General features: G+C 35.7%; 1 protein-coding gene across 1 annotated transcript in view; it reads left to right on the forward strand.

Annotated features, from left to right (window-relative positions):
• The window catches only part of KIAA1468 (KIAA1468 ortholog), an 84278-nt gene that overhangs the window by 57612 nt on the left and 7857 nt on the right, over positions 1-18809 (forward strand). The window contains exons 17-27 of the mRNA XM_010000954.1: positions 1502-1658; positions 2191-2314; positions 3380-3428; positions 3825-3904; positions 4709-4815; positions 5416-5515; positions 10442-10524; positions 10708-10771; positions 12272-12410; positions 13350-13466; positions 14433-14521. Coding sequence (XP_009999256.1) covers positions 1502-1658; positions 2191-2314; positions 3380-3428; positions 3825-3904; positions 4709-4815; positions 5416-5515; positions 10442-10524; positions 10708-10771; positions 12272-12410; positions 13350-13466; positions 14433-14521 — 1109 coding nt within the window. The remainder of the gene's footprint in view (positions 1-1501; positions 1659-2190; positions 2315-3379; positions 3429-3824; positions 3905-4708; positions 4816-5415; positions 5516-10441; positions 10525-10707; positions 10772-12271; positions 12411-13349; positions 13467-14432; positions 14522-18809) is intronic.

Below are 18809 nucleotides of genomic sequence, written 5' to 3' on the forward strand. Positions count from 1 at the left end.
TTTAATGTTGCTAAGTTGACAGAGAGAATTTTTTTATATTTATTTTTAGAAGCAGATTCCAGCATAGGAAGATTTTCTTGACTTTTCACAACTTTTTTCTTTGTTCTGTTTTCTGCTTTTTGGTAGAACATCTTTCTACCTCCTCTCCTCCCCCTTCATTCATATGAGAAAAATCAGTCTGACATGAACCCTTATGAGATTTGTACCCAATTACAAGTATCAGGTTATTGATGCAGGAGAAAGAACTAAGTCATGAATATTTACAAAGTTATTGGCAGCAGAATAAACGAGAAATAAATTGTATCCTTTTGGGTTTTGCTTTTCTGTATTAGTTTGGTTTTTAGTATTTACTTAGTGGTGTTACAGGCAAAATGGCTTCTTTGAGCCCAGTAGCATAGATTTATGTAATCCAAGTACTTTGTTGTTCTAATACACAATATAAATACTGTGAAAAAAAAATGCAGTTTTGCCATCTGATTTACCTCTTAAATGTTTGTTTCATATTGGTCTTCCTTAGCATATCCTTTAGTAATGCTTCTTTTTTCCACTCATTTCTACATTTCAGAGACCTGATTACCACCAAAAATTTGTTCTTTCATCTCTCATTGTTTCTCTTCTTAAAAGAAGTTTTTGAGAAAGCAAAGTAATCCTTAATTGAACTTACCAAAGCGTTCTGAAGAATTTATTCCATTAATAGCCAATAATAGCTCAAAAATACTAGCCAAATTTTCAGGGAATTTTTACAAATTAAACATTTTATGAAGAGGGAAAAGCACAGTCTAGTGCAGGAGCTTCACCGACTGTTAGGTATCTATGTAATATATTAGTAAACTGGTTTCATAGTGAAGTTACACTTAGATCAGCAATCCTAGCATGTAGAATACTTTTTCCTGTTACAAATACTTTTAAAAGGTATTATTGGTAATTATTGCCACATCCTGATAATAGTGGTGTGTGTGAAGATGCAAAGAAAGGGAGAATTTGGAGGGTAGTTAGTGGTGTATTACAGTACTATATTAATGTGAAAAATGTTAAACATGCTGTGATAAATCTCATTCAGCTGACTTGAGTCATTTGAAGATGAGCGCTTTTTCCAAGTGGCCGCTACTTAAAGAAGGCTAATACTTAAATAAGGAATTAAAAAAATGTCAGGCTTCAGCCTAGTCCGACAGCTTCTACATCCACAAAAGAAGTGTAGAAAAAAATCTTACGTACTATAGTAGTACAGTAGCATTGCAGGAGCTGCAAGCTTGCTTTGTTGACTTTTGCAGTAGGAAAGATGAAGTCAATATTGCTTAACTTCATTGCTGAATAATTTTAAGTGTGCTTTAAATTAATGGAGAATAGTAAAAGGAACATTGGTGTAGCAGGTCACTGATTTTTGAAGAGCAATTTGATAACCTTAGACAAAAGGCACTAAAGAGTTTCAAGTTTTCTTAGCTGTCTCAACCAACGCCACCTCTAAGCTATTTTCATGATTGCTTGTTCTTTGCTCTGGCAGTCACTAGATTTCCCCGACCCGTATCACCTCTTCAGGATGTGGCCATCATCATTGGAAGCCGTGAACAATTAGCAGTGTTGTTGCAACTCTATGATTATCAGCTAGAACATGAAGGTACCACAGGCTGGGAGACGCTACTATGGGTAGTCAACCAACTGTGAGTTAATTTGTATCTTACGATTCCTACTTTTAAAAGTGTTAAAATTAATCATTTAACAATTATTAAATATAAACATATGTTGTTAAACATAACATTTTAAGTATGATTGTGTTTAAGAATTATTAAAGAGGAAAAGTGCATTTTTTTTAGGTGTTTGAATTTTCACATTGAATTTATTTTAGTCAGAAAATAATCAGCTGTCTAGCAGGATGTGTAGGTAACTGCTTGCTCTAAAAAATTGTTTATTTCATCTTTGAAATAGTATAGTCAATTATCTGCTGAGGGTGAAGATTGTTATAGTCTGAATATGTCATGAAATACACTGCAGTAACAGATGCTTGAAAATATAGGTCAGCCTTTCCTGGCACTTAAACTCTTGCTTTATTTAAGGCTTAGGAATTTTACAGAACATGTAGCTAGTTATGTTAGGACCAATAATTACTATAAACAGTGAATCTCTACAAATATACTGAAGAGAAACAAAAGATCAGAGTAGTCTTTAATACTCTTTATGTTTCCTGATTTTTAGGTTACCACAGCTTATAGAAATAGTTGGCAAGATCAATGTAGCATCAACTGCCTGTGTCCATGAGTTCTCTAGATTCTTCTGGAGACTTTGTAGGACATTTGGGAAAATTTTTACAAACACTAAGGTAAGATATTACCTTAAATATCCTACAAAAAGAGTCCCTTGCTAATATATAGTCTCCATATTTACAGTGTGCCTGAATACCTGAACTTTATATGACTGTTTATATTTGCATGTCACACTGATGCTTTTCCATACATACACTTAAACCTGCTATTTTTTAAACCTCCATTTGCATCCTTTTAGTTTCTCTTTTTGGAATGGCATTCTCTTGTTCAACAAGGAAGGCATTGTTTCTTTAAACTCTGTTCTTCATATTTTCTTTCTGAATGGCACAGAGAGTGAGAGAGATAATCCTAATTCTAGTAATTTAGCTATATTTCTACAGAACAACATACTGTTCAGCATTTAGGGTGTACATAAGGACTCCAGCCTGTACTTGGTTGGAAATTCAAAATTAATACTTTCCCTGTCTGAAATGTTTTCTATAAATAATATCTAAACAATTTTATCAAGGAGATAGTTCTTTTTTTCTCAATAAATAACTTCTGAAATAATTAAAAAATATTTAAAAGGGAAATTATAAAACACAAGAGGATTACTTAAAGATAAAATTACAAAACAGGGTTAGCATTATGTGCTGCCTCCAGAGGGAAGATTAAAACCAGTCCCTGGCCTTTGAAACTCCTTTAAATTATCTCTAGAACTCTTGCTTCTGCATGTTCTTCTGATACTGATCATCACAGATACATGCACTTCATGGACAGCAGAGACATAAAAGAAGCCACTTTTTTTTTTTTTTTTTTTTTTACATATAGCTGGTAGAACCATAAACCCTGAAGTCTGACTAAGCATATTGACAAGAGACTTCAACTTTTGGTATCAGGAGTGCTAAATACTGCTCCCTCAGCATGTGGACTCAGTATAAATATTTATTCTTGTATGTTGTACCTCCATTTTTTGTAAAAGCTGGCTGTGCTTTTTAAATGTGTTTTTTTTCTTTCTGTACCTTCAAAATGTCCTTTCTCTGTTTTGGTTTTTTTTTTTAATTATTATTCCTAGTTTTTCCCTCAGTTAATTGATAGTGGTAACAGGTTTTCTTACATAGGATTCAACATCCTTTCTATAGGTAAAACCACAGTTCCAGGAAATCTTAAGACTCTCTGAGGAAAATATAGGTAAGTAGCTTTTTACTCAAATTAATAAAAAGAACATATTCAGACTGCAGTTCTCAAATTATTGTCTCTCTGAAATGTTGAGAATCTAATCTTAATCTGAATGGAACACCCTGAAGTTGTGGGTTGTGTGGGAAGTACAAACAAAATCTCAAAATCAAATACCACTTGAACATTTTAGCTCAAGTGTCCGTGTGTAAGTGTGCATATGTATGTAAATCCTTTGTGTATACATAAAAAGGTGAATATATAATACCTATAATACACACGTATTAGTCTACCATATATAGTAATTATATAGTGTATATATATGCACACAATATATATTACTGTGTGTATATATATAGTATATACATTTATGTATATATAAAACCTAAATTGTTCACTGTCTTTCATTAGATTCCACTGCAGGTAACGGAGTGCTAACAAAAGCCACAGTTCCCATCTATGCAACAGGGGTCCTTACATGTTATATTCAGGTACTCTTGTTTTTCTGTTTCTTTGTTAAATGAATAATAATATCCAAAAGTCAGTCCACTGAAAACCTTTACTGTATTCTTTGAAAATGTACAGTGCCCTTCTGCTTTGAAGATAAGTAGAGAAGTGGGCAGCTGTGAACACACTTAAAAATTTTCTTGTCAGGTTCTCTGCTACATTTAGGTGGCAGTCATCAGTGTTAAAACCTGAATTCAGTAAGTCTTCAAACGGCATTTGGCATCTTCGCCACTGACATTGACAGCTGCCATCTGCCTCTATCCAAAGTACTACTGTTATTCCATAAATGGGTTCTTGGCCTGTGATCCCTGCAAACATAATTTCACAGAATTTACTGAAACAGATAAGCATGTAAATTGCCATTTGAAGAATAGTTGGGAGTCTTAAAATTTTAGTGTTGCCTGGCACGGAAAATAAACACTCCATAAGTAATACTACCTAATCCTCTGGTAACCAGCAGTTATGGGCTGGCATGTGTGTAGCTTACAGGAGAAAAATACACTCTCAGGAGCCATGAAAGTATTCTTCTTAGAAGTTTCTTTAGAAAAGCATTTTGGGTAGTTTATACACAAGTGTATGCTTAGTTGATGAAATACAGAAACCCAGTCTCTTCTTGTTTTTGCTTTGAAGGGTTCTTGTTCTTTAACAATATTATTATGAACTTCAAGAACATGGTTACAGCTAATTCTAGTTTATTCTTGTTCATAGTTTGCCTCTTTGGTAGCTGTTGGTCATCACAGCCACAGCAACACTTCTACTTCATCCAACATTGTGCACTCTTCTTTCAGGAAGAAGACCGCAAGCTATTAGTGGGATTCTTGGAAGATGTCATGACCATGCTTTCACTCTCCCATGCTCCTCTTGATAGCCTGAAAGCTTCTTTTGTGGAACTGGGGTAAAGAATATACCTTGAAGTTGGCTAGATCTAAAGGCTTTTAGAAGTTTTTATTAAAAGCTGTTAATCTGGCTCTAATTTTAATCACTGTGATGCTTTGGGTGATTGAAGTGTATATTTGCTTTTCTTATTGTTTCACAAAATTTAAACTTCTGATCTCTAGGTGAAAATGTAGTAGTAAAAATATTCTGAAGCCTAAAAAAGAAACACCAAAACAAAACAAAAAAACCCACAAAAATCAGTCATTGAGAATAAAATGGTAATTAATGTTGTGGTTTCCTTAGTATTATGATGCATTCTAGATACGTAGTTGCATTCAGTTCAGTGTAATAATTTATTGAAAATTATATTATTAAAGTGTTTTTTTAAAACAAACAAACTTTGAAATGCAACGTATTTTCTAGACAGCAACACATTGCATGTCCTTCAGACCAAGGTAAATGTTATGTATCCCTCAGAAAGGATAGATGTTGAACTTACAGATTTGTTAAGCAATGGATTCTTGAGACTACACTTTATAGGCAAAGAACATATTTGGGGTTTGGGAGTATATATATAATTTTTTAATTTTTTTTTAATTGTCCAACTGTTTTATTTCAGTGCAAACCCAGCTTATCATGAGCTGCTATTAACTGTCTTATGGTATGGAGTTGTCCATACTTCTGCTCTTGTTCGATGTACAGCTGCTAGAATGTTTGAGGTAAGTGTTATCCAAGCTTCTTACACCTCTGTAAGACTAGAGTTTATTTTTAAAAACCGCTATTCATGGGATGTTGCTACATTCTTAAAAAGTATAAGTTACTTAAATAAGTTGTGTACTGTGTGATGGAGCAGGAAGTTGTTGTGCAGTTGTTCCGGTATCTGTTCTGTGTTCAGCACCATGTCTTTCATTAAGCAGTTTGTCACTAGCCACTTGCAAGCTGTTTCTGTAGTAACTGTGTGTTCTCTGATCTTCTGCTTGGTGGTTGTGTTCTGATTATTGCATGCTAAAAAACATTTTCTGATTATGAAAACACTGCTAAACTCTGTTCAAACCAGAATAGAATGCATTGTCAAATGTGCTTGCTTCTGTCTGTAGATAAACATAAACATCTCTCAGAGTTGTAACATTGTTTTTGCTCTACAACACATCATCAGTAGCCTAATTCCCACATTACAGGTTTTTGTTACTTTTTGTGTATACTCAGACAATGCACTTGAATTGTAATTCAAACTAGTTGCCATTGGTGCCAAGTATGGTGTTAAAATGTACATGTAAACAATTATGTTTTTTACAAATTAAAATAATGTGCTGTTCCTTTACTTGCCACATAGTGACAGCTTGATTTTTATTGCCAGCATTTATCAATTTGTTCAGGATAAAGACTGTTACATTTAATTAATAGGTTTGCTTTTATATCCACATCATGCCTTTGTTTCATCGAGTGTTAATTAAAAATTACATACACAAAACCTCAGAGAAATACTCCATTTGCTGAAGAAAGATATTACCTTTTTCTTTTGCATATTAGAAAGAAATATTTCTAATCATGCAGTCACAGTCCATTGTTTTTCTTTTTTTTTTCTTTTTTGTTTCTTCTACATTTACCCCACTGGGATAGCTTTGCACAGGGCCTGCCACCTTGTATCCATCTGCAAAAATAAACCTCAAGTCTCCCTCAGAAAAAGAGCACTTGACGAAACAGATAGCGTTCCTTACTACAGCTCTACAAGTCATTGCAGATAAAACGCTAAACAAGCACTTTAAGACTTACTGAGACTTCAGCAGAAGGCATCCAACCCTGTCGTTTTTGGAGATGCAATTCTTGGTCACCTTTAAAATATTTTTTTGGTTGTGGAGGTGCTTTTAGTTTTTTGTTTGTGGGGTTTTTTTTGTTTGGTTTTAAATGTAAGAAGAATGTTTATTTTGTTTTACATTTGTAACAATAAGCTTTTTTTAGAAATAAACATTAGCTAAACATTTAAAAGACTTCAGTTACAACTAGCTATTGTCTTGCTTGCAGTTTCTTTTCAAATTCAGTTGTGTGCTGTTTATTTTTAGACAGTCCTGCATGCTATTTCACAGATCACAGACTCATAGTATGGTTTGGGTTGGACGGCACCTTTAAAGGTCATCTGTTCCAGCCTCCCTGTCATGACTGCTTGTTTCCTATTACACTTCAGTTTTTACTAAAACATAAGCAGCTTTGTTGCAGATGCTTTTCTCTCTTGAGAATATTATCATATTGCCCATTTGTTGATAACAAATGATATATGATATAGCATACACATTTATACATGGCAATATGTAAAGTTGGGAAGTGACCTGTGTAAAGAGGTGGTAATTTTTTGTTTTACTTTTGGAAGATTCCTTCACTCAAGGAATATCTGACATCTCAGAGGCTGCTGAATGGCAAAGCCCAACAATTGATAATAAAATGAGTAAATCAACTGCAGGATAGCTATGTAAGAACTATCAAGATTCTGAGCAGCACAGTGGTCTGTACAGCAGCACAGGCGCTGTTGTGACTTGAGGCTACCAGACTGCATTACAAAACCCTTACAGTCTGTTAAGGGCTGGAAGGAGACAGAAATTATTTGGAGCCATTCTACCCCTTCTCTCTTTCACAGGCAGGAAGCTTTGTGCTGACATTTTTAAGGTGTAGTATACACAAGTAATAATCACACATTAATCCAGAGGAATTAAAACTAAAAATTTGCTCTCTGTCTCACTGTGACCTTACATGCTGCTCCATGGTTTTGCACATCCAGCTGCTTCTGTTGGTTGTGTTAATGTTTTCAGACAGTAGTTTCTCATTTGAATGTTGAAGCAAACAGATTAGATTGCTGCTAGTTTGAACATGAAGTGCATAGTTGAGTTACAAGTTTTGTTGGTCTTTTGAGGTTCAAGGACAGGAACACTTATTTTTTGAAGGACACCTGAGTTATAAAGCAGATTTTATTTTTTATAAGACAGAACAATTCTGTTTACCATGCTTTAACATAATTAGAAGTGTGGCAGCCCACGTAGTCATGAAGCTGAGGAGGTTCTCAATTGTTTGGTAATTATACAAATCCCAAGCGTTTGTTTTTGTTTTTGTATTTTTCAAAGCACTACATTACCTCTAGGATTTTCTCAAAATTAAGATTAATAAAGGAAACTCAAGTTCCTGTTTGTTCAAAATAGAAAATAGTAAGCATTCTCTATTTTAATCAATGGCTAAATATATATGAGAGTAAATTCATTGTAACCTAGCAATGAGCTATGTCCTTAATAGCTGTTTAAAGAGTAGCCCATAAGCTCAGCACCTAGAGTTGTTACCACTGTAAATAATCATGAAGCATATTAATGTGTAAACATAGTAGTTAAACTGACATTCCTAATACTTTCTGAATAACAAGCATAGGAAGTTTCAGGTTTTCCCCTCCAGATGCTTTGCAGCAATAATGTGTACATTCTTACACACCTTTACAATTCTCTCCCCATTCTTCCTTCTCTGACTGTTACCAGTAGTGGCACAAATTGTTCAATGTGTCTGTGCACCCATGCATGTGTTCAGAGATGGTAAAGTAGGAATGCTCAAACAGCAGAATGTGAAACCTTTTCTAGTTGGAGGGTATAAGTATTGCCTGCTGTGAATATTGCACGGCATACTGACAGAACACTGCTTTCCTCATGGCCTATGAACCTTACATGTTCTTTTGTTACACTGCTGGAGGGAAAGGCGTAGAATTTAATTTGTGTCCATGATGTAATTTGAGTGATTAAAAGATAAGTAAATATTAAAAAGATATTTCAAATTTCTCACAGGAACTACTGGTAAGATTTTTATGTTTATCTCCTAAAACCTGCAAATACCTATAGACTTCCTTACATGATATACAAAATGGAAGTATCAAGGTTTTCCCTTTTTTATGAATGTAGACAAATATAACCTGTTTTGCTGAATATGGAGAAAGTTTGGAACTTGTAATTTTTGAAAATTAGCATGTTTTCATATATCAAAACCATGTATTGGTTATCTGCTACCTATGCATCAAATCTATGCTTATGTATGGCTACATAAGTAATGTAAAAAGCCACCCGGTAAAGCCTAAATTAAAACAATTTCCAGATATGTGTGGGTGTAATAAGTTTCACCATGATCTCATTTTTTTGACGTTTGGGATGTGTTGCAACAAGTATCTCTTTTCCCTAGTTTTCAAAAAGACTTGGTGAAATACATTCCATGGGTAATCCAAGGATTCTCCATTTTCTACCTGCACAGAGCAGCAAGGGAAGATTGAGAAGTTTCATATACATGCTGCTTGGATGGCAGTTAACATCTAAAATAGTCCTGAATGACTTTAACGAAAGCTTAGTGGCATCTGGGAAGGTGTTGTTTGTCATGTTCTAGAAAGTCCAAAAGTTGTCACTCAGTGGAGGAAACGTGCACGCATTTGGCCTAGCAATAGACAGCTGCTTTACTAGAATAAATACCATTCCCTAAAAGAGACCATTCCGTTGAATTAGGAACAGCATTTACATTAAACTGTCCAACTCAATTAGCATAGCTTTAGTGTTTAGTTATACATAATTGTATGCCTAATTACATAATTATATTAGCAATAGAATTGCATTCTAATACAAACACTTGCCAAACGAGTTTTAAAATAGCTGAAAATAGAGCAAACATCATCATGTTGTTGGATTTGTCAGGTTTTTGCTGGTTGCCAGACCACTTCAGCTTTCTTTGTGCCTTTGCATATATGAAGCACTAGTGTAGCAGTATTTGCTTAGCTTCTAATTTTGGTTTGCTTTTTGTGTTTTTTCTTTCTCTCTCTTGGTTGTGCCGTTCTTCTTCCCATGATACTGTGCTCGCTCTTTCCGTGCATCACCTGTGATACCCCCCTGCTCCGACCATTCAGCTGTTGGTGAAGGGGGTACATGAAACTCTGGTAGCTCAGAGAGTTGTTCCTGCTCTCATTACTCTCTCCAGTGACCCTGAAATGTAAGTTTTCTGACTGTCTTATATACCCGGCATCCCTCTTAATACTTAGGAAGAAATAACCATCAGTTTTGTTTCTTATTCTAGCTGAACAAAAATTGAATTACTTTTCAAGAAATGTAACTTTTGAATCAGTGATTTGTAAATAAAAAGGTTTACTGCAACACCTAGAACAAAACTGGATAAAACTGCCAAATAAACTTTTAAGTAGAAAAGTTAAATAAATTTAATTTCTATGTTTTAAAAATATTTCTCAGTTTTGAAATTTCCTCACATCATTTCTAGCAGAAAGCTGGATATTAGTATGTTCTGTAATGCTATGAGCTTTGCAACTGCAAGATTAAATATCATCTGTATTACTGAAATGCAAAATATTTTGGCTACATCTAATTTCTGATGGATAACTGTAGTACTTCATTTTCTGGACATTCTGATGTGATATTTCTTTCAAACTAAGGAGGGATGCTTTGCTAATCTCACTAACAGGTTGTCGCTAATAAATTCTGCAGCATGAACAGTGTCTTAAGCGTTTTTCTGTCTTGTGTGGGTGACTAAACCAAGAAAAACCCCAAGAGTCTGCCTGCCCATCCTCAGTCACAGCTAACCCAGTTCTTCAAGTTTACCAAACCATTTTTTATTGCATGTTGACTGGTTTACAGCTGACTCTTCGAGGCATGAGTGAAGCCTTAATTGACAAGCGGGTTGCTCCGGCCCTTGTTACCTTGTCCAGTGATCCTGAATTGTGAGTTTCAGATTGAGACCTTGAGTTAATCCTGTCTGTCTTTTTCCTGGTCTGCTTTTTTTGTTTTGTCATTGCTAGAAACTAATGTAACTCATAGTACTAATTTTTTCATTTTGCTTTATTTTTAATGAATTTTATCCTTCGTGTTTAATATATTATAAAGTCTCTATATTTCTCTTGTAGTTCAGTAAGGATTGCAACAATTCCTGCTTTTGGGACCATCATGGAAACTGTTACTCAGAGAGAGGTAAGACACCTGTTGTCAGATTGTTGGTTTTGTAGCAAAAGAAGTGGGTGATTTTTTTAGAAAAAAATGAATAAAAATTTAAAAAAAAGAAAAAAATTGAATAAAAACATTTCCTTTGAAATTCAAACAAAATATAAGCAAAGAAAAACAGATATATAGAAGGGGAGACCTGTGCTAGAAGATGGAAAATCTTATGCTCAAAATGTTTTTTGAAACATTCTCCAACACAATTGAGAAACCAAAGTCCAGTTTTTCAAATAAAATAACTACTTCAAAACGCAAACCACAGTCACTGTGGGATTCAGTTACCTTCACATAAGTATATTGTCCCATTTTAGATGCTGTAGGATACCCTGCTTCACTTTTCCACTACTTCAGAAGGAGACAAGTCTCTTGTATTTCCTGTCATAACTGCTGGTTTAGTCCCTAGCATCCAAGATGGCATTAAAAGACATCATATTGACATGACTGAAATAGTCCTTGAAGATAAGACAGATATGCAACTCCCCCTTGTTTTTGTTTTGTGTTTGTTTGGTTTGGGTTTTTTGTGTTTTTTTTAATTATAAAACTTTGGTTATAGATCACAATTCTGAAAAAGACCCCCAGGATTCTGCTATAAGCAGTAGAAATACTGCCTTTTGTTTTATATAACGGTACAATCAAATTTCTTCTTGAAGTCCTCAAAACTTTTTGCAGAGCTTGCATTCTTCCTGTAATTTCAAAACACCCTGAAAGAATGTGTTTGAGGAAATGTGAGTAAGAAGTCAGTGATGACTCACAAGTACTTGGGGGATGGATAAGTTACAATTTTGTAGCTTGGAATGCATGCCTGTAATCAGTTTGGGAAGAGGACTGTTTTGTTACCACACAAAAATTACTGTATCCATTCCACTAATTATAATAACGCTTGGAGTACAGAAGTGATACAGCCTTCCAAAATGTATCAAAAAGTGTTATTTTTAGAACTTAAAATGCAAATTAAGTGTTTATTTCAGTATCAGTATATTTGTATACTCAGTTTTTCTAGCCTTTAGAGGAAATACTTTTTAATTCCATTGATTTTATGATGTATACTATTGCATCTCTGCCTTCTGCAGAAAATTTTTCAACATACTAGGATATAAAAAAAACAAACATGAATTCAATTCTAATTAAGCAGGATAACTCCAAAGGTATTAACAGAATAGAGGGATATTTTAATAGCAGGTTAAGAATATGAGTATCAAAACCAAGGAGACCTCAGGAGGAAGGACCAGCTATATGGAAGCATCTGTCTGTAGTTAAAGGTAGATCAGATTAAAACACCGTTAGCAGTCTTTAAAATGTAGAGCTGCATTGAAGAGTTTGGAACATCCTGTCAGAAAAAAATGTAAATTAACAGGAGGTCCAAGGTTTATCACGTGAAATATGCAGGATTATAGACATGCTCTGGACTGACCAAAACAGTTTCTAGAATCTTCATTCTTTTGTGTACTTTTCATTTTTCTGGGAATATTTAAGCTTCTGGAAAGAGTAAAAATGCAGCTGGCATCTTTCCTGGAGGACCCTCAGTATCAAGATCAACATTCTCTACATACAGAAATCATAAAAACGTTTGGAAGAGTTGGACCTAATGCTGAGCCCAGATTTAGAGATGAATGTAAGTTGCATCAGTGGGAAGATTGTCTTCCTCCTTCTGTCCCAAAGCTAACAGTATGCTGGTTATATTGTTTTGGTTTGGTTTTTTGTCTTTACAAAAAGTCTGATAAAAACTCTTCAGAGTTTGATAGGTCCCAGTATTTAAGACTTTGCTAATACAATTTTCACTTAACCTAACGTTGCTGTGTATATAGAACACATGGTGATGAATGATTTCAGGACTGCAGGAGACTGGTCACTTTGCTGCAGAGCAAATTTGAAGTTGTCTCTTTTTTTTATTGCTTGACATGTGAAATGTCTTCTGCTCCCCCTTCCCTCGTTGCTTCACCCCTTGCTGGCATATACACATCAAGTATTCCACACATCTTAAAAATAAGTGCATCCCAGATTAACAAAACAACTTTTTTCTTTTTTTCATGGCCCTGCAATGTAAAGCACATAGAATAGCAAAGTAGATTCTCAGAGTGTCTTAAAGATAATTGTAAGCAAAACATGAGAAGCTATCATGCCTCCCCACTGCAGGCATTGGGCTAAACTCATTAGATAGGCTTTCTCTATAGTCAGTGAATATTTCTGGTGACATGCATATCTCTGTCACTAGCTTATCAGCCATATTTATAAAATAGAAGCATATTTTAAACAGTTTTAGCAGCGGAAGAGTAATAATGTTGCAAAGTATTTTCTGAAACCTATTCCTGTTTCAGAGGTACTCTGAGGTACCTTTTTTATTTTAGATTTGTTTTACCAGTTTTGTTTCAGGTTTGAGTTGATCAGTTAAATCTGCAAGGGCAGTCCCATCAAAAACTATTATTTGCAGTTCTTATTCCCCAGTGATGTGTGATGCTTCAGGTGCCTGTGATTGTCACTTAGCAGCTGTTTAATGCTAAGCAAGTCTACAGAAAGCAATTTCAAGTACTTATTCCACTGTTTACTTTTACAGTTGTTATTCCACACTTGCACAAGCTAGCCTTGGTCAACAACCAGCAGTCTGTGGATTCGAAGAGACTGGATATTGCTACACACCTGTTTGAATCCTATAGTGCTCTTTCCTGTTGTTGTATCCTTTTTTTAGGGGAAGTTTAGCTATTAATTCTCTGGTTGGGGGGAAGATATTAGATACTTGATAAATAACCTAGTTGGTCTTTGAATGTGTAAGACATGATCCGCTCAATATAAAGAATGGGTTTGCACAGAAGATGGAGGTGCTGAGTTGACCTTGGCTGGATGCCAGGTGCCCACCAAGCTGCTCTGTCACTCACCTGCTAAGAAGAATGGGGGCAGGGGGAATAAGATGGGAATAAAAACTCATGGACCAAGATAAAAGCAGTTTAATAAAGCAAAAGCCATTTGAAAGCAAAGGAAAACAAAAGATTTATTCTTTACTTCCCATCATCAGATGATGTCCAGCCACTTCCCAGGAAGTAGGACTTCAGTACACATAGCTGTTGCTCCAGAAGACAAACATCATAATAATGAATGGCCTTCCTCTTCCTTTCTCTTAGTTTTTTCTTGCTAAGCAGATGTCACATGGCATGGACCATCCTGTTGGTCAGTTTGGGTCAGCTCTCCTGGCTGTGTCCCCTCCCAACATCTTGCCCACCCCCAGCCTACTGGTGATGGGGGATGCTGGAGCTCTGCTCAGCTGCAGCCATGACTGGTGTGTTAGCAACACCTTTCTAGCTGCCAGTACAAAGCACAGCACTATGAGGACTGTTACGTGGAAAATTAACTTGGTCTCAGCCAGACCCAATACAATGGAACTGATAGATTTTTTAAAAAAATAAACTACAAGAACAAAGACCATGATTTTAACTAGTAAATTAAGAAAAAAACATTAAAATAATTGTTTGGGTGTATGAATTTTATTTCCCTTTTTTATTAGTCAGGAAGTGCCAACTGCAGTTGTTTCCTTGTGTTTTGCTGCTGTGTTTAGTAAACTAACATTATCAGAAAACAGGAAAAAAAAATAATTGTGTCATTTCAGAAGACAATCGTTATAATGCCTTGACAATCTGTTTTTTAGTTATTTCAGAGGATCTAATGGTCAATCACTTTTTACCAGGACTGAAGTGTTTACGAACTGACATGGAACATCTCTCACCAGAGCACGAGGTGAGCAGCAATGTTTACTAACTGAGTATGAGATGCAGGTGGCAGCAGAAGTTCAAAAGTAGTGGTATTTAAAACCAAAATTTAAGGAAAGCCACTTAAGGAGTATTAAAACATAACATTGAGGGGGGTGTTTATTAAGGAATAGATCACATGATTTTAAAACCAGTAAAATCCTGTAAAATTTCTTTCTAAGCTGAGTCCCTCCACAGAGAAATACTCAACAGTAAGAAATACGTGTAGAAACACAGATCTTTGTAGAGTGAAGAAAAGGGAAATGTTTTTAACATCTGTTTTTTCATCAAACCGAGGATACACAACAATGAATGGCCACAATATATCCAAGGAAGTGCAGATGAAAATTGATGGAATGCAGGAGAAAAATGATAGGCAAAGATAAGGAAAGTATAGTCCTGAAATGCATGGGATGCACTTCATATTTGGAGCACTGTTTCCAGTTCTGGGCTCCCCAGTATAGACTCATGGACCTACTGGAGAGTCTTCAGAGTAGGGCCATGAAGGACTGAAGCATCTATCACTGGAGGAGAAGCTGAGAGAACTGAGACTGTTCAGCCTGGAGAAGAGAAGGGTAAGATGGGAACTTAACCAGTGTATATAAATACCTGAAGAGAGGGCACAAAGACTACAGAGCCAGGCTTTTCTCAGTGATGCCCAGTGACAGGACCAGGGACACCAGGCACAATCTGAAAAACAGCAGGTTCCATCTGAACATCAGCAAACAGGTATTTTTTCTTGTTTTGGGGGAGACTGAGCACTGGCACAGATTGCTCCCAAAGATTGTGGAGTATCCATCCATGGAGATACTGAAAAGCCATCTGGACACAGCCTTGGGTAGCTGACCCCAGATGGTCCTTCTTCAGCAGGGGGTTGGACCAGATGGTCTCCAGTGGTCCCTTCCAACCTCAACCAGGTTTTCTGCGATTCTGTGAATTGCAAAAAGCAGATTATAATCAGACAGGACAGTGTTGGACTTAACAAGGTCTTCCCTGGTAGAAGAAGCTTACAGAAAGCAAAAGAGAAGACTTAGGAGGAGAAGCTGACTTGAGAAACTTGGAAATCTTGGCCATATGACTATGCACTTTTTTGTAACTGCTTGAAAAGGGTGAACACTAATAGAAATTGAAAGAGATAGATCTGAAGTCAGTAGCTGAAAATGAGAGACATAATTTAGTTGCATGTTGGGAAAATCTTGAGAGTACAAACATTACAAGTGATGGAGGAAAAGATTTAATCTAAATGTAAAAGAACATTTTTCTTGTTTTTGAAGGTTAATACTGCAATTTCACTGATTGCTCTGTAACCGAGAAACTTAATACTTTCCTTTACATTGGCAAAGGTGACTTAATTGAGACAATTATATTCTCTAGTTCTAAGTTCTTGGTTAAAAAATTCTTTCTTCCAGTTATATTTTCAGTCTAATAGCCTATAGTCTCATCGGTTTGTTTTCTGTATATTATTATGCTACTGTATGTAGAATTGGACGTGAATTAATTTGAGGAACTTTCAGACCTAAAAGGAAATAGTCTGACTTCATAAGGCTGAGTCAGAAGGGACAGTGTTGGCCTGAGCATCAGACAAAGGCGACAGAATTGCACTTGCTTACCACAGACGGCACTGGAGGACATCTGGCAATGATACTCTGTATTCAGAGAGCTGGAAGATGTGTTTTGGGAAGTCTAAGAATATATCTGATTTCTGTATTCAGAGAGCTGGAAGATGTGTTGTGTTTTGGGAAGTCTAAGAATATATCTGAAAGCTGCAGTAGGCAAAAGTTGGATTTGGTTTAACTTTCTTTTTTCTATCATATTCACTAATGGGATAACTGGTACAAATACTAATGCTTCATTTTTGTGTAGTAATTAGTGCAACTTCTTAGGTTTAAGGGCATGTTCAGCTCAAAAGATGCCCTGAATTAGAAGAAAAGAACTTATCTGAGTTTGAGTCTTGAAGTCAGAGAAGGAATTGACGGCTTTAAATAGGATTAAAAGATAGATAAGTAAAGACAGCTCTCAATCCTACTTTATTACATTGTGCATCACTGTGATTAACTGGCTTCAGGCATGATGCCAAGTGCTTTATTTTTTCAGCCAGAGAGAAACATAAATTTAAAGATATATGCTCCCATTTCAGTGGGTTAGAAAATTCACTACAGCTTTTACTGTAGAAATAGAAATCTGATACTTAATCAGCACCTTGCTACAACAGGATATTTGTAGGCACCAGGACAGAGACCTCTGAAGCTGTCAGTTCTGGCATCTGACTTTCCAGCCTTCTGTCTTAAAACTGCTTTCTGAAGTAAATGTGATTTACTGTGTCAAATAGTTAGACATTTGCATATACAAAATTAAACCTTTTCTCATTATTTTGATCACTGTGTTGTTATACATTATTCAAATTGCATATCACTTACGAAACCACATTTTCTCATTCACAGAGCCTTAGCTCTTCTGCCTCTAACATCAGTACAGACTTTATGCTCATCTGGGACATGCAGCCTTTCTGGAATTTGCTTGTGATCCTCTCAGGCAGCATTTGCCACTTACCCCTCATGTTTGCTTTCCTTTCATTCAAATAGAAGTGCAAGTTGGGCATGTAAGCCAGACCCTCTGATCTTTAAAATAAACATTTTGCCTTGTGCAGACATTTCAGATACTCTGCCAGCATCTTGAATTCCACATCAAGTCCCTTCTTCCCCCTTCTCCACTTGCCTTCGATTTCTTTTCAAAATAATTGGATTTTGAGTTGCATTGAAAGTGAGACATCAGTACTTGATAAAAAGATTTAGTCCATTGGCAGTATTGCTTATAATACTTAAGTACATGTATTGTCTTTTAAATGTCTCTAAATACATAGTTAATCTCTAAAATCTGTCTCTTAAAGGAGATTGAAGTGATTTCATAGTCAGTCCTTTGACCAAACAAAGAGAACCCAGGGGAATAGGTGTGAGCAGTATGTGCAGTATCATAATGTAAAATTGCAATATGATATTATATTTATACCTTTCCTCTGTTTCACCCTGAACTTTGAAAGAAATTAATTTGGGGAAGAGGGACAAATTGCTTCAGCTTCATCCAAGTCTTAGGCAGCCTTCCCAGAAGGAGCTGTGCAATGGACTGGGGCTCCATCCTGGTATTCAAATTATTCTGGGTCCTTGCTGAATTATTTTCCTCCTTGATCAAGACTTCATATTTTTGATATTTGGAACATCCAGATTCAGATAGATGTAGAAAAATGTAAAAGTCCTCCAATGCACAGATAGAAATGCTAAGTAACAAAAACTATAGCTGCTATACTTTGAAATGCCTGTTTTCTTTTGATACAGAAAGAAGAGCTTGCTTTTTCACTGGAATTGTGAATGCATTTCTCTTGTATCTCTGTATTCTTAAATACTTGCATAATATTTTATGTAAACATGGGGCAGCAATTTTAGCAGTAAGAGTTGTGGTCCTGTTAGACTCATAAGCAGGTTTGAATGCTGCTTTCTGAAGATTTTTTTTGCTACCCAAACTGTTTCAAATGTTGAAGTACTACTTTTGGAGAAATAGAGTGAGCAGTGTCATGGGTCTGCAGACCGGGCCACAACTTATCAGTGTAATAAGTGGTTTAAAAGGATATTTTGTGCTGCAGCTGTCTAATAGATATTAGAAAACAGCTTTTTTATACATATAGATATATTTTCAAGTAGTTATCACTTGGTAGTAACCATTTGTGACTGATCTGTATTTTAGAGGTTTAAATTAGGTTTTTTCCTGTGTTATAGATATTTAAGTTTTGGTAGGGCACTGCTAATTTTAGTTGCTTGCAGCTTTGAGGTTTTAAGTTTAGAGTCTCAAAGAGCTTATCTTTCTCCTGAGCTACGAGCCAAGTGTTTCCGTTTATGCAGTGGCTCCCTATATACATATATATTTGTAGTTTCACACTCTGCATTGCAACTGTTTTGCCTGTGTTTCAGATGCTTGTCTTAATGTGTTAAAACAGTGCTGTTGTTGGTGAGGTAGGGAGTGATGTATCTGTCCAATGAATTATTTCTTTCAAAACCTGCTATTGGGAAATATTCCTTTATTTTTGTTATGCTGGAAAAATGTAAAATGTAAGTGTGGGGTTGTTTTTAGTCTTCAATACTCTGCCGAAACCTTTAATGCTGCAATTGCTGACGTAACTAAAAAAGCCTTGATTCACAGAAACCCTGGAAGACACCAGTGAAATTATACCAAGTTTGCTTTAGCACTTCCTTTCCATTGAAGAATTGTCTCACACTTCAATTTTCTTT

The sequence above is a fragment of the Chaetura pelagica genome, unplaced genomic scaffold, assembly GCF_000747805.2.
Source record: "Chaetura pelagica isolate M959 unplaced genomic scaffold, ChaPel_1.0 scaffold104, whole genome shotgun sequence".
Classification (NCBI taxonomy): Eukaryota; Metazoa; Chordata; class Aves; order Apodiformes; family Apodidae; genus Chaetura; species Chaetura pelagica.